This window comes from Hylobates moloch, unplaced genomic scaffold (assembly GCF_009828535.3).
Source record: "Hylobates moloch isolate HMO894 unplaced genomic scaffold, HMol_V3 SCAFFOLD_18, whole genome shotgun sequence".
Lineage (NCBI taxonomy): Eukaryota > Metazoa > Chordata > Mammalia > Primates > Hylobatidae > Hylobates > Hylobates moloch.
In genome coordinates, this window is record NW_026652293.1 from 48,800,164 (window position 1) to 48,815,746 (window position 15,583).

Genomic DNA, 15,583 nt, shown 5'->3' on the forward strand with positions numbered 1-15,583 from the left:
AATTACAGGTGTGCACCACCACACCCAGATAACTTTTGTATTTTTAGTAAAGATGGGGTTTTTCCATGTTGACCAGGCTGGTCTTGAACTCCTGGCCTCAAGTGATCTGTGCAACTCGGCCTCCCAAAATGCTGGGACTACAGGCATGTAATCCCAACAGACGTACAGCCCCAACAGATATACAGCAAGTGTTTAAAAATGAAAATGTGAGTGAGGTTCAAGTGTATTTAGTCATCTTCTAATGCCCATAACCTTTCCCCTCCATGCCTCTTCTGAATCCTCGAGAGACTGCATGTTGCTTTTTTGTGACTTTTTACTCTTCTCTTTCCCTGCTTGGTTTAAAAGTTTTCTGCGTGTTTCACCAACATAAACATATTCTTGGATTGTGGGAGTTAGGAGACAGATGAAGTGGAGAGAAGACCCACCAGCCTCATGCTTATTATGAGAATTTTGAAGCATCTTCCCTTTCATAGGGTGTTGCGCTCTGAAGCATTGTTGAGATTAGTATCCTAGTTGTGAATGAAGACGAACAATACAGCATAAGTGAGTGACTAATGTAGAAAACATGAGGAAAGGTGCCAAGTTCGTTTTCAGCGCTGATGGTTGTTGTGTGACACTCTCATGCCAGCAAAAGAGGTGCCTGAGGGAAAGGTTTAATTGCATTTTTGTGTAATAACTACTGGACAGGTGTCAAAGGGTAGCTCCATTATTCCAGTTGGCTCAAAAAAGGGCAAGAAATTCTATCAGTTGGCTCAAAAAAGGGCAAGAAATTCTATCAGGTTCTTGTTTCTCAAACAAAATGGAGTTCAACCAATTCAGTATTTGCTATAACTGGTGAGTGTATGGGTGTGTAATTGAGAAAGGCGGGGGAAACTTGGAAAAAGCTAAGAAGCTAAGACAGAATCAGTATGAATCACTATGTTTTGGGAAGTTATATATTATTTTTGCTGTCTTGATTTTGTGACATTGAGCCAAGAAATATAAACATATTAAACAGTTTTGCAAGACTTCCTTTTCTCTGCATAATGTTAGCAAGTCATTAATAAACTTCCTCTGCAGTATATTAAGAAGTTTTACCTGGAGCCTAAAAGCACAGAAATTTCTTGTAGGTTATTAATGGCAATGAGTCAACTCACTCAAAGTGAGAAATACACATTTTATGGGGCCTGAAACAGGATCTGTCTATCAGGATATTATTGGAATGTCTTAGTATAGTGCCTTTAGTCATGACTAATTTGGGTTGTAGGAAGTTTGATTTATTCAAATATAAATTGTGTTAACTGGTTACTTTGTCAGGTGTGTGTGTGTGTGTGTGTGTGTGTGTACAAAGCTTGAGATTTTCAATCATCACTATGATATTTTAGTTACTATGATTTTTTAATTTCAGTTCTCACTATGGTTCTGGAAGGACAGGAAAAAATCCTTTTGTTTTTAAAACTTACATAAAAATATTGCCTGTCTGTGGAAACTTGAATAATTTTCATAACTATTTCCCCTGCCTGTGATTACCTTTATATAGGTATAAAACACTTTCTTTTTGTTTAAACTTGTATCCATTATGGAACTATAGGCTTAAGTGCACTGGGAAATCAAATGAATAGAGATTAGTGACATTATATTGGAAAAAAACAACAGGTTTTCCAAATTTAGGAACCCTATGGATGTGTGTAATTGACAGAAAAAAACATCCTTTTTCACATTTTAGCCTTTTTCTTCTCATCAGTTTAGAAATTCAGGCCTTAGAAAAATAGTGTGTAAATAAATGTTGGTTAGTGTAGTGCGCCTTGGGCAACGTGGTACGAAAATATTGTTTCAGGTACTGTCTCCCTGATCTCAGTCTCCTGCCTACTCAAATCCTATTTTAAGGACAACCTCTTTTAAAGGAACTGTCTAGATAAATATCTTACTCTCCTAGAACTGTGTCTTCCTTACTAACTAAACAACCTTGATCTTTTTCCTCTCTCCTTGCCTTTTGATTTCTTTCTGACTTCTTCTTCTACCTCCTTCTCTTTTCATGCTTTCCTTTTTTTAAAAAAAAAATATTAATCTCTTTCTTCCACTCATGCTGAGATGGGGTAGAAGGTGGCCAGAAAGATAGACAAAGATTAATAGTCCCATAAGATATTATTCCATACAATAATATGGAATCTAGGAAGACTCATGGAAAAATGCACACCAGGGAAATGCTGCTTCAGTGTGCCTGCTTCACATATGTAGTCTGGCTCCTTTAGAGTTGCACAGGGTCTTCATCATGCTTTTTTTTTTTTTTTTCTATACACCACTGTGCTCATTTCATTGAGGCTCAAAGAAAAAAGAATTTCAGTGTTTCAAGTTCAGCCCTTGACTGATACATAAATCTTCTCTGTAACAAGTCAGCTAATGGTTACTTGCCCTTAGACATTAGACAGGTTTACTCAGTAATAGAGGAATAGTTATGTAAACTATATTAAATGTAGCTACTCAATGAGATATTGCAGTCTTTAAAAATGATAGCTCTGAAGACTACAAAATGCCTTGGAATATGCTTATGTTATATGAAAAGAGTTTTCAGCAGATTTATTATTACAACTATTAAAGCGTGAATATATGCATGTTGCAAAATACTGTTTTAGGAACCGTGACTGGTTTTTTTTTCTTTAGTATTATTTTTCCAAATGTCCAATAATATGTACATTACTTTTATGGTTAAAAAAATCTCCCTAAATGGATATGACCAGGAAAGACAACCCAAATACCCAGCAGTATGCTTCATGGTTTCTGGCCCTTCAATGATATCTGCTCTCAAATCTGTTGTTCCCTGCTTTGGATTTTAAGCTTTTGTTTCTACTAACAGAAAATAAATTTACACTTTCAAAAGAGCAAGAAAAAAGCTGTACACTTCATTAGTCTGTTTAAAAATAGCTTTGACACTCAATTGCATAATCCCCAAATGGAAGGAAATATATGAGAAGGTAAGCAAGATATTTACTTTTAGACGTGCTTCCTTAAAGTCTGGTGTGCAGAAACTGCCTTCTGTAGAAAATAATATCCCTTTTAAGTAATAAGAATTAAATTTTGTTTTTAAAAAATCTTCATGAAATGAATATATTTTGACTCATAATTTTTCCAACGAAAGCAATGGATTAAAAACATTATGGCATATTGTTTCTTACAAAAATCTTCCTTACAAAATATGCTGGGGGGGAACCTTGAAAATATGCTTATCAGTCTCTAAATATAGTATGATTTAAATACCTATGTTTTGTATAAAATATGCAAAGTACTACTCCATCTTTTTTCTCCACATGAAATCAGAAATATATTTTTATAAAGGAAAAAGATTATTGATGCTAGGTTTTGAAAATCTAATATTTGTCAATACTCTATAACATTTCATTTAATTGTGGAATGTAACTGTGATTTCTGCATTTTATATTTAGGCAGATGCCTCTATTTTTCCTGGAAAAAAATAAAACAAGTACCATGTCCATATAACTACAGAATTTCTGAAAAACTAGTTTCATGTAATGAGTCACAAAATTTGATATCAAATCATGGATATATGAATTAACTTCTATAAAATTTAATTGTCTTAAATATTAAATATTAAATCTCTGGATTTCTCAGATGTATGCAAAAGTGGAATACAACTTGAATTTCCAATAAGGATTCAACAATCAGTCTATGTTCTCTCAGAATAACATTCTACGCAATAAAGGGTTTTCCTTTAATAAGTATGTATCCTTCACTGTAGAACTATAATGAGAGCCTTATCGATTGATTTGTTAGTAACAATGTTCTTCCTGTTCATGGAAATTAGCCTTAATTCTCCAGTAATAAATATCACACTGCAGTGAAATTTAGTATGTTATTACACACTGTGCATCAAAACACAAGTACTATTCTTTTGCATGCTCATATTTAATTGCCATTTTGCATGCACCAAATGCTCAAATATTGGCAATTTTATATGCTTCAGCCTAGTGTTAGCGTTAACTGAGAACTGCTCATGGAATATTCTTGAAGAGCAATATGCTAGTGTAGTGTGGTTTTCAAGAACTTGTTTGCTACCTTGTTCGGTTATTAAGGGTCCTAGTGGCACTCGACAGGAATATTATTTTATGCAAGGAACCCAATGACATACTTTAGTTTCCAGAATATCATGAAAGGACAAAGAGGTAAAGAAGATGGGTCTAGTATCCTGCTGCCCCTTAATGGAACCTAATTTGATATGTAAAATGGCCCAAGAAGCAGCCCAATCATTGAGACTGCCACATGTTACTGACGTTAGAGGAGGAGTGTCTTGTGTAAATGATGTCCATAAATAACATTCCAGATATATATGTCCAGTAAATTTTAAAAATACTTAGAAAATGGATAATCCAGTGTGGTTCCTCATTGTTTCAAACATGCCAGTCAAGGTTGCCTAGGCTCCACCAGTGCAGTCTGTGAAATTCTGAGCCTGTAAGAGTAAGGGCCATGTTGAGATACTCTCTGGTTTTAATAGCAGGACCATTCAAAACAGCTCACATCATCTGGAATAAGGTAATCATAGTGTTGACACATAGCCAGAGGTTAAGAATGAGATGCATGAGGATCCTGTAGCCTTTGGCAACAATACTCACACATGACTGTGTATTATTGATGGGTGATGATTATTTTTGTGCTGCAACCATAAATCGTAATGATACCTACTATTATCTTCCCACAAAGTCTTTTGGCAATGAGAACATCATTTATTATTTTACTTTCCTCATCCCACATTCTTCAAGTTTTTTAAAATAATCTTGCTTACATGGGTTGAAGTGGTCACATGCAGTGTTGTGGATGTGTGATTGGATTCCTTCTCTAAAGACTAGTTTCTTCTCAGGGTGGAAACTGGTTTCCCCCGCAAAGAAATGGTCGCAAATAAACATCTATAATTGCAACTACCAGAAATTTGGCAAGACAATACTTGTTACTGTTTGAGGAGCTGCGTAATTGTATATATGTCAGTATAATTATAAGTGGATTTGGCCATTGTACAATTTATTGGAAATTATGTCTTTTTTTAAAAATGGAGAAAAAGTGGAAACAATCTTAAATATCCAAATAAAATAAATTGGCATCGAACCAGTTATACATACATCATTGGTATAAACTAATTAGGTGTTAACCCCTTGTACCTGCAGTTCAGAATTTTTTTATCACTTAAAAGTGTTCAAATTATTAATGTGATTCTACTTTTAGGATGATAGGTGTGACAGCATATTTTAATGAAATCCTGATGATAACAGAGGGGGAATTTGTTCAAAACATTCTGTACTGTTTTGATGAACATAAACATCTCAGAATAGGAAAAAATAAGTAAAATCAGAACTTCTTGTGCCATTTGTATTTTAAGATCCACAATATAGCCTGCTCTGAAAGCAATACATTCTTCAGGCTTTTCCAAAATTGCTAAATTCCCTGTATCTTTTTCTTTAATGAAAACATGGCCATTCTAGTACTTTATAGCACACAAAAAGCTGTTCCTGGGAGTTGGACTGACAGAAACATTTTCATGATTGTCAGTCACCTCCATGAGTGCCAAGTCTGTACTAGTCCCATATAATTACAAATAAGTGTGTTTTATCATTGTTTGGTGTTAAAGTGAATAAAGCTCCAGAATGCCAGATGGCATTGAGACATCAGCATTTACAATTCAAGAATCCACAAATTCACAGCGGAACTTTGTGAACTTTGATTCTAAAGCCGCCATTGTCATGGAAATCAAGATTTTCCATAATTATCTTCATCATGTGTATGAGTATAAGCCTCCTAGAGCTCTATTTCTTAAGTTTAATGCTGCACTCTTAAGTGGAACCATGTATTCAACTAATTTTCCTCAGTATACATCCCATGCTTGTCTATAAACTGAGGAGCAAAATTAAATGTGAATCCAATCAAGATTATCTTTTACTGTTTCTATGGCAAGTTTTAAGTTTGGAAGCCCTTTCTTATTAATCAGCACTTCAGGTAATCATGTATTAGGGTGAAATACTTAGGATTCCATCTTCGCTTATCTTAGCCTAAACCATTCAACTTATTCATAAGTTGTCAACAGGACTTGATTGTATAGAAATGTTGCTTTTAATGAAAAAGTGAAATTTTATTATCTATTCGGTGATTATGTTACTTTAGCCACATAATGTGACACACCCAGAAACAGTTCTCATGAAGGCATTGGAAAAGTACTCTGATGACCTGAACTGATGTTGAAATTTCAGAGATTCTTAGCTCTACGTCAGTGAGTGGGAAAGGACATCCAGTTTCCTGTGGATGTTGACCAAGACACCTCATACAAAAATACAAAATAGACTTACAAGAATATTCTAGAGAAAAGACCTCATGGTAGACTCATTCTCATAGTGATTTGACATACCCTCAGCTCTATCTCAAACCTCTGTTTCAAGAATTACAGCTCTGTGATAATTATTTACAACCCACATGTTGCCAGACACTACTGTTTCTGATTATAGGTCTGCATTTGCTTCTTTTGAATTTAAATAATTTGTGGACTTTATCCAAGTGTCTGGGTGATGTTGTAATTCATTATTGATGAGAAATAGAATAAGCTAAAATCATAGTGCTGGTTATGAAGGCTATATTAAATCAATTGCTGTAGTTGATAAAATAATTTTAATTAATGGGGGCGGAGTCTGAAGACTTACCTTATCTTTCTCATCTACAGCACCATGTATGTTTCTTCTTTTCTGTTGCTTCTCCATCACCTAGTACCATATACGACTGCTAAATATTTTTGAATAAATGAATGTGTTGAAGAAATGTACGTAAAATCTAAAAATATACTTTTGATGCAAGTATAATATGTCTAAATTCCCCTACCCTGATTTTTACTGGAAACATTTAGTTCTTCCTGAGAGTTACAAACCTAGATGACCTTGTGCCTGTGCCTAATTGTTTGTGTGCACGTGAATCTGTGGCATTTCCATGTTTATTAACTGTGAAGCCATTCCCTCCAGAGTAAGTAAATAACAGCATGATTATCACAAGCATCTCCTTCAGATTTATGAAGCCTTGATATAATTTTTAAACTACATATCCTATGAGTTCACTAGATTAGAGTATATGAACCAATAACTTTATTTGATTTGTGCTAAAATTGAACCATTTTATATTTCTTCACTTATTACCTCTGTTCCATCCCCTATATGTTTATTGCTATCTTAATTTTTTGCTAAGTTATTTTTTAATTTTTTAAAGCTTTATGTCTTTTTTTGTTTGCTTGTTGTCATATTTTATTTAATTAAATGCCATTTTCTTGCCAACAGCCAATATATTTAGTGATTAAACACTTAAACCATTGATGACTTTATGTGACAAAAATGAAGAATCTGCTGTCATTATTCTTATTTAACTTAGCTCTGGAAAGACTGTTTAGTCCAATAAGAGATGAAAATCAATAATACATAGCTATTGAAAGATGTGGAGATAAAATGCCATTATTTTTAAGTATTGTTTACTTTGGTTTTCCAGGTAAAAACCGAAATCAAACAAACAAACAAAAATAACAAGTTCACTACAGAATAGTTGTTTTCTAAATGTGGTCCTCAAGACCCCCTCAGAGGTTTGTTAAGATCCAAGTTATTTTATTTATTTATTTTTTGAGACAGGGTTTTGCTCTGTCGCCCAGGCTGGAGAGCTGTGGCATGATCACAGCTCAGTGTCCCCTTGACCTCCCGGGCTCAAGCGATTCTCCCACCTCAGCCTCCCTAGTAGCTGGGATTATGTCACCAGGCCCAGCTAATTTTTTGTATTTCTTGTAGAGATGGGGTTTCACTGTATTGCCCAGGCTGGTCTCCAACTCCAGAGCTCAAGTAATTCACCTGCCTCAGTCTCCCAAAGTGCTGGAATTAAAGGCAGGAGCTGCCACACTTTGCCAAAGATATTTTCTCTATAGTACTAAGATGTTTTTGTCTCTTCAATATGAAAAATACGTAATAATGCGTCTCACTTTTTGAGTTTACAATGAAGTCTGCCAGCGGCTATGTGATGTGCTATTCCAACAGATTGAAGGCAGAAACATATTAAAATACACCTGTTTTCTATTAAGCCAGGTATTAAAAGAGATATATAAAATTGTGAAACTGCTTCTCTTCTCACTATGTATTTGTTTTAGAAGACATAATAATTTATTGTAAAAATAGATCACTTAGGTTAACACATACGGGCTTTCTTGATATTTTTACATGAACATTAGAAAAATCAGAAATTCAAACCAATACAGGAAATGTGAATAGTTATAACTGATACAAACAGAAGATCTTTCATATCTTCATTAATTTTTGAGACTGTAAACTATTTTAAGATAAAAATTTTGAGAATTGCTGGTGCAGAGGATTAGCAATATATATTTATGTATACAACAGCAATAACCAATTATAATTCAAAGTGGAAAAAAGTGAAACATTTGGGAATAACCTTATAGATCTATATGGTATATATAATCAGTGTAGTATAGGGAACTCAATACAAGATGGTATGAAGTTTGAGTATTATAATAGTGTTTACTTTTTAATTTATAGATTTCATCTATTTCCAAACATTTAACGTATGTGAAGTATTTAACGTATTTCAATGGAAATATGTTAAATCTATGAAAATAAAAGTTTTTATAAGATTTAAATTCTAAAGTTTATACAGGAATAAGAGAGCAATAACTACAAAAACATTTAAAAGAAAGATAATGAAGGAAGACCTGCCTTATCTGATACTATAGTTACAACACAGAGTCAGATGAATAGAATTAGTTATCTCAAGCTTCACTGTGTGTTGTGCATATGTGTGTATATGTATATACTTCTGTGCATTTAATATTAGATAATGGAATCATTCATGTTCAGTATTATTCATAAGGGTTATACAAATGGAACTATATTTTATCACTTCATTAAAGATAAATGTCATTAATATTAGAAATATTGCTAAGCATTTGTAAATTGTTGGGGGCAGTTGTAAATTGAAACAACCTTGTTAGATAGCTATTTGCTACTATACATCAAATGCTTTAAAACATTCATAATTTTTTTTTTTTTTTGAAATGGAGTCTCACTCTGTCGCCCAGGCTGGAGTGCAGTGGCACAATCTCAGCTCACTGCAAGCTCCGTCTCTGGGTTCACACCATTCTCCTGCCTCCACCTCCCGAGTAGCTGGGACTACAGGCACCTGCCACCACGCCCGGCTAATTTTTTGTATTTTTAGTAGAGACGGGGTTTCACTATGTTAGCCAGGATGGTCTCGATCTCCTGACCTCGTGATCCGCCCGCCTTGGCCTTCCAAAGTGCTGCTGGGATTACAGGCGTGAGCCACCGCACCCCACCGAAAACATTCATAATCTTTAATGTGACAGTTTTATTCCTAGCAGTCTCTCCTGGGGAAATGTTCAGAAATAGGAAAATATTTATACATAAATATGTTCACAACAGCACATTTTATATTAATTCAAATTTTAGAACAACATATATATCTACATATTGGGCAATGATTAAATAAATATAGTAATGACAAAAAAAAACCTGCATGCGGAATAGTATTAACTAAGAGTAGAGAATACAAATATGTAAAAGAGGATATAAAACTACCAGGGGTAGATATTGTAATACATTAAAAGTGGTTATCTCTGGATTCTGGAATTATGGATACTTTTTATTATCTTCTTTATGCCTTTTTGTATTTTCCTATTTTTTTTTTACAAAGATCATATGTCACTGTTAAAGTAAATAAAATCAATGCAATTTAATTAATTTTACACAGAACTATTGATATTTTAATTCATAGATTAAGACAAATCAGACGTATTTCATAACAGTCAGTTCTGAAATGAGATTTTATATTACATTTCAGCTATGGGTTACCTGTTCTTTTTCATGTGCCTGTGACTTCCTTGAATAGTACCCCATTTTCAGAGTGTACTTATTGTCCATTTGCCAGCAAACTGTGTAACCTTAAACCAACCACTTTTCTTCTCTTGGCCTTTAATCTCCTTATCAAATGATGTTTCTTCCAATTCTATAATTTGAAAATTAAGTAGTAAAGATCTCCAAAGCTATATTTCCAACTGAAGCATCATCCCCGGTAATCTGTCTCTCTTCTACTATACATTTTCTGCTAACATATTGTCTTATCTTTTGTGCTTCTCCTCCTCCAACCCCCACCTCCCAACATGTGATGATTGAGGAAAGGATATAATGTCATCTTTCTGTCTTTCTCTTAGTGCTACTCAACACTCTCAGCAATAGATCTTAGTGGTCTCTATGTAATATTGCTGACAGATTGTCATCTACAGAGCTTTGGTGATTCTCGTTGTCATAGAATTTATTAAAATCTGTAGAAATTCTAAGAGTCTAGATCTAATGGACTGCCTTAAGCTTGAAAGTGAAGTCCTGTTGCCTTTTCCTTTTCATCTTAAGTTGTTTTGCTAGCTCTTTTTGATATAGGCTTGGTACAGTTATAGCCAACCCGGACTTGGATCATATATTTAACATTTGAAATGGGCAGCACTTTGAAAATACTTTCTTTTTGATGAAGCTGTTATATTATTGTAACTATAGTTTGCAACCTGCTATTTTTACGCTGTGGTGCTTACTGGAGAACATTGTTATATTTAGTTGTTAATTCCAATAAGTCATTAAATATGTTAATGAATGACAATATGAATGCCTGTTGGTACAATATTACAACCTTCATGCCAATCAATTCACTTGATATCACGTCAGTTTCTTATAACTTAACTGTTATTAAATTCTTCAGTATAAAGTTTTAAGCTATATTATACATTTTAAATGGAAAAGCAAAACGTTACAGTTGATTCTCTTTGTCAAATAAGTCATTTCTGGGGTGGAATATATGCTGTTTGATGCCTCTGTGTGATTCATGTGTACTGATAAATTTTTTTTTAAACTTGCAGCAAATAGTGGCAGCAATAAATGCAGGGATTATACCTTTAGGAAACACCTCCAATCAAATCAGTCACTGGGATTTGGGAAGTTCCTTCTTCTTTGCTGGCACTGTTATTACAACCATAGGTAGGAGACAACTTATTTTTGTTTTTGTTTTGATACCGTTTGTGAGCTAAAATCCGTTTGTTTGAATTTTTTGTATAGTTGGGCAAAATGATCTACTTAAGGTAGAAAAACTAGATTATAGTAAATTGATTTTGAAAAGGGCATTTAAAGATTTAAACAAAGGAATAATGGAAATGAATTAGTTGTTATTTTAGAATACTGAGTTGACTTTAAAATACATGTGAAACAGGAGCAATGCAGTCAGTCATTTGACTAATGGTAGTAATGTCAAGAAACAGCTTAAAATGATTATTTCTTTAGACAATTAGTTTTTAATTTTCCTGAATTTTTGATACTTTTTGTGTAGCAGAAAAGGTTTTGAATACAATTTTGACATTCTTTTCATGGAAGTTCTTACGTGATATCACCTTTTTGAATTTGTAAATTTTAACTCTACATTTTAACAGATTGTGCCTGTTATATGGTCATTTATGATGATTACTTCAGGGCTTGTTTTTTTATACATTACATTTTGCCAGTAGCACATATATAAAAATTTAGCACTGAAATGTGAGGATTATGAAAAGTATGAAAGTTTAGGCCCCTGATGTTTTACCTTTTAATCGCATTGTTTGTTATAATGTTGAAAGGGTTGCATAATGGAAAGTGGTCTCTTTTTTCAACTCACCCACACATATGTTTGGCATCTTGTAAAGCGGCAGAATGGGTACATGTAGATGTCCTCTCTCTGCTAGTTGGTCGTTCAGTGCCCAAAAGCTATTCAGGAAACCTAAACACAGACCTCACAGTGAAAGCTATGTTTGTCAATGAGAACACTTGGACACAGGAAGGGGAACATCACACACAAGGGCCTGTTGTGGGGTGGAGGGAGGGGGGAGGGATAGCATTAGGAGATATACCTAATATAAATGACGAGTGAATGGGTGCAGCACACCAACATGGCACATGTATAGGTATGTAACAAACCTGCACATTGTGCACATGTACCCTAGAACTTGAAGTATAATATATATATATGTATAATATATATATATATATAAATAAAATAACATTTGAAAAAAAAAGAAAGCCATGTTTGTCATTCTGTGAGACTTGGGAAGGGTAATAGCTGCCTTGCTCATGGAAAGAGATGCATTTAAAGCATATTTTTTAAGAAAGAGAAGGAAATGGACTCATCATAGTTATGAAGGAATTTCAGGTGTGAGAAAATATATGTAAAAAAGGGAGTTCTTTCTTTCCACATACCTTTGTGAAGAAATTTTCATCTCATGGGACTAATTTCAGATTATGGGATAAATTGAAATCCTAAACGTTTCAATCTTATTTTTTTGATGTCATTCATAAATTATGACATGTATAACATTTTCATATCAGTAGATTATATCAAAGTACTAAATAGGAGAACATGGAAAATTTATGGATGAACTCTGACTTAAAAGTTTTCCTTTTACAGGTATTTGTACTGTTCTATCGTTATGAGTCCACTATAGTGCCTCTTTGCGCTGGATCACATGCCAGCAAAATACATACTTTAGCATGCTGATTTTTTGCCTTTTTAAAGAGGTCAAGAAACTATGTTTACTCTTACATTTCCATCAGCTAGGTCAAAAGTTGTGTGGCTGTGAAAATCTGGAAGAATGGCAACCTTGATTTCTAACCATAATAACAGGTTAAGTTTGGGGCTTAGACATCTTGGCCATTTCTACTATGGAAATAACTATTTATTGTGTAAACTACTTAGAGTCTAGAAGAAAAAAAGCTTACAGACTGAGTGAGAATGGTTTGTTTCTGCCAATGAAAATTCGAAAGTCTAAGTTATAACTCATCATGATCACCACTAAATTATTTTACAGGAGACTCAGTCATTATACAGACTTACTGTTGCCCTGTGTGTTTATAAACAGTCTCATTTTTTGAATCCCCAAATACAGTAAGTTAGGCAGACATACACTTCAACACATGAAAAAAATAAACCATTATTACCAGCCTTACTCCAAATTATAGCCATTAAGCACAGTAGCTGATCATTTAGGCCCTTTAGGTAGCTGCCTGACAGCCCAGATCTCCTACTGTTCTATCTCAGGCTTTAGTCTTCAGTGGATTAAGTCATTCTGAGTGACCCATATGAGGACTTTTTACTGCATGGTCTTTTGCTCTTGAGGTCAACACCACGTCCTCTAATCTTGGGCTAGGTTATGGTGGTCTTGGGCAAGGGAAAAAATTTGGCCTCTTTCCTTAGTGTGCATTTGACATTAAAGTCATTATTCCATAAAATTCAAAGTATAATTAATAATATTGCTAATGATAATAATTGTGTGAACTTTAAAGTGATTTTTAGCAATCATAGAAATTATGACCTTTAGCAATAGCTGCATTGCATAAGACATTTTAAAATGACATTAGAAGTTGGGAGGGTTTTGGAAAATAAATTGCAGTGGCTTTTATAGGGTTCCTGGTACAGGCAGTGCTTCACGGAACTGAGTTGGCCACAATTGTCCAAGGATTTTGTGTTCAATTTCGTCAGTTTTTCTAAGAAGCAAACATGATCCTTACTATTCCTTGGAAATATGCCCAAGGGAAGTTATACAAAATAAAATATTAAAATTTAGGACCAAATTTTAGAATTCTCTTCATATATCTAAACATCCTTTCCAAAGTTATACCCTTCCAAATTCTTCACAAGTTCTATTCCATAGTTGCACAGACTGAAATCCATTCTTGACCATTCCTTTTCTCTCATATGCCACTTCCATTCCATATACCAGTCCTGTTGGCTTTGCCTTTAAATTAGATTCATACTTCAACCACTGCTCCACATACAAATTGCCACCATTTTTGTCCAAAGCAGCATCATCGCATGCCAGCAGCATTGCAGAAACCTTCTGTTGGGAACTCTGCTGTGGTTTCCAACTCAGTCAGAGCAAAAGCCATAGTCCCTTGCTGAGTGTTCATAGTAAAATGCAAGCTCTATGAAGTTAGGGATTTTTAATTATTTGGATCTTGCCTGTATCTCCAAATGCCTGATACATATTGGGTGCACAATAATTATTTTTGAAACTAAAAACAAATAGGCATTTTATATGGTCTGAACTATGACTTATTGGAAATTACAGAACACTATATTGATACCTGTGAGGCTAAATTATTAGCCCTTTCAACAGATTCCATTGCCAGTTTGTTTATTTGTTAATTCAACAAATAATAAAACACTATCACTCTGTTGCTGTAAAGATAAAAAATAAATTCCTTGACTTTAAGTTGTACATAGATCAGTCAGGGAGAAGTGTGAGTAAATACACATTTACAATACAGTGTGCCAAGAGTTGTGAGTTAAGAGCATTTAATGGGAACATATTGGTGCAACACTTTACATAGAGAGTGGGTAGGTAGGTGAGTGAGAAAGAGTCGAGGGATGCTTCCTTTTCCTTAGTAGGCATTGTCCCAGTGGACTGGATAGAACTAGGAATTTGCTGGGTGAAGAAAGTTGGAAAGGGAGGCTTGCGGGCATTGGGAGCTCATGTGGAAAAGACCAGAGGTAAAAGACAGTGTGGTCTGTTTGGCTATTGCCAGTTATCTAGAATGGCTGCTGGGAGTTGACGGGGTTCATCCTCAGAATCATTTTAATCAGTAAGTCAACGTAAGAAGCTCCTCCTGGATCTGTGTACAGGAGTACAAAGGAAGTAAGGATGTAGTCCCTGCTTGCAATCTCATTTGGGAGACGACATTTCCACATATGAAATGACGGAAGAATAACAAAAATAAGTCTTAGATAATCAAATGTAACACAGAGCAGGGGTTTCAGTGCTATGAGAATTGAGAAAAAGGGAAGAACACATGGGCTGCAGCTGAAAGGAAAGGCTTAAGTGGGGAAGTTGGATTTGAACTGTGCCTTGAAGAAAATGTTTTGATTTAGACTGAGGGAGGGGAAAAAACCTCCCAGTCTGTGGCATGGCTAAGCAAAAATCCAAAAAGAGGAGTGAGCTGGATTTGTTTTGGTGATAGAAAGGTAAGTGTTAGAGTAGACTTGTTTAAAGGAATTGTTTAAAGAAGAATTGTTTAAAGAAGTAGTGGGAAATAATGTTGACTGCTTTAGATGGAAAGAATGCATTGAAAATAATCCCATTTTTGAGGATCTACTATAATAAGATGGAACATGGATTTTTAATAAAAGTGAAGTAAAAGTTTAAAAGTGACATTTGTCAGGAAGAGGATTAGCGAATACTGACAGTTTGTGTGAGAGAGCAGTTAGGAGGCATTGCAGTGACCCAGGGAAGGAGGGATGTATTGACTGGGATGATTGGAGTTGGTGTGGAAGGACAGGAGTAACCACAAAATGTCGAAATAATTAGATACAAGAATCAACAGGCCTTGGTGACTAATAGAATGAAGAGACAAGAGTCAAAATATTGAAAGTGAAGTGAATATTTAGGCAGCAGTCTTGTAACTCATAGACAGTGCTAGTTGATTTTTTTTTTGTGAGAAAGGAGTAAAAATACGTCCAAGATTTTATATGTTGTATTATTTTAGGAAGATTCATT

General features: G+C 34.5%; 1 protein-coding gene across 1 annotated transcript in view; it reads left to right on the plus strand.

Annotated features, from left to right (window-relative positions):
* The window catches only part of KCNK2 (potassium two pore domain channel subfamily K member 2), a 153,654-nt gene that overhangs the window by 30,880 nt on the left and 107,191 nt on the right, over positions 1-15,583 (plus strand). Inside the window, exon 3 of the mRNA XM_032137074.2 lies at positions 10,928-11,045. Within this exon, the coding sequence (XP_031992965.1) occupies positions 10,928-11,045 (118 nt within the window). The remainder of the gene's footprint in view (positions 1-10,927; positions 11,046-15,583) is intronic.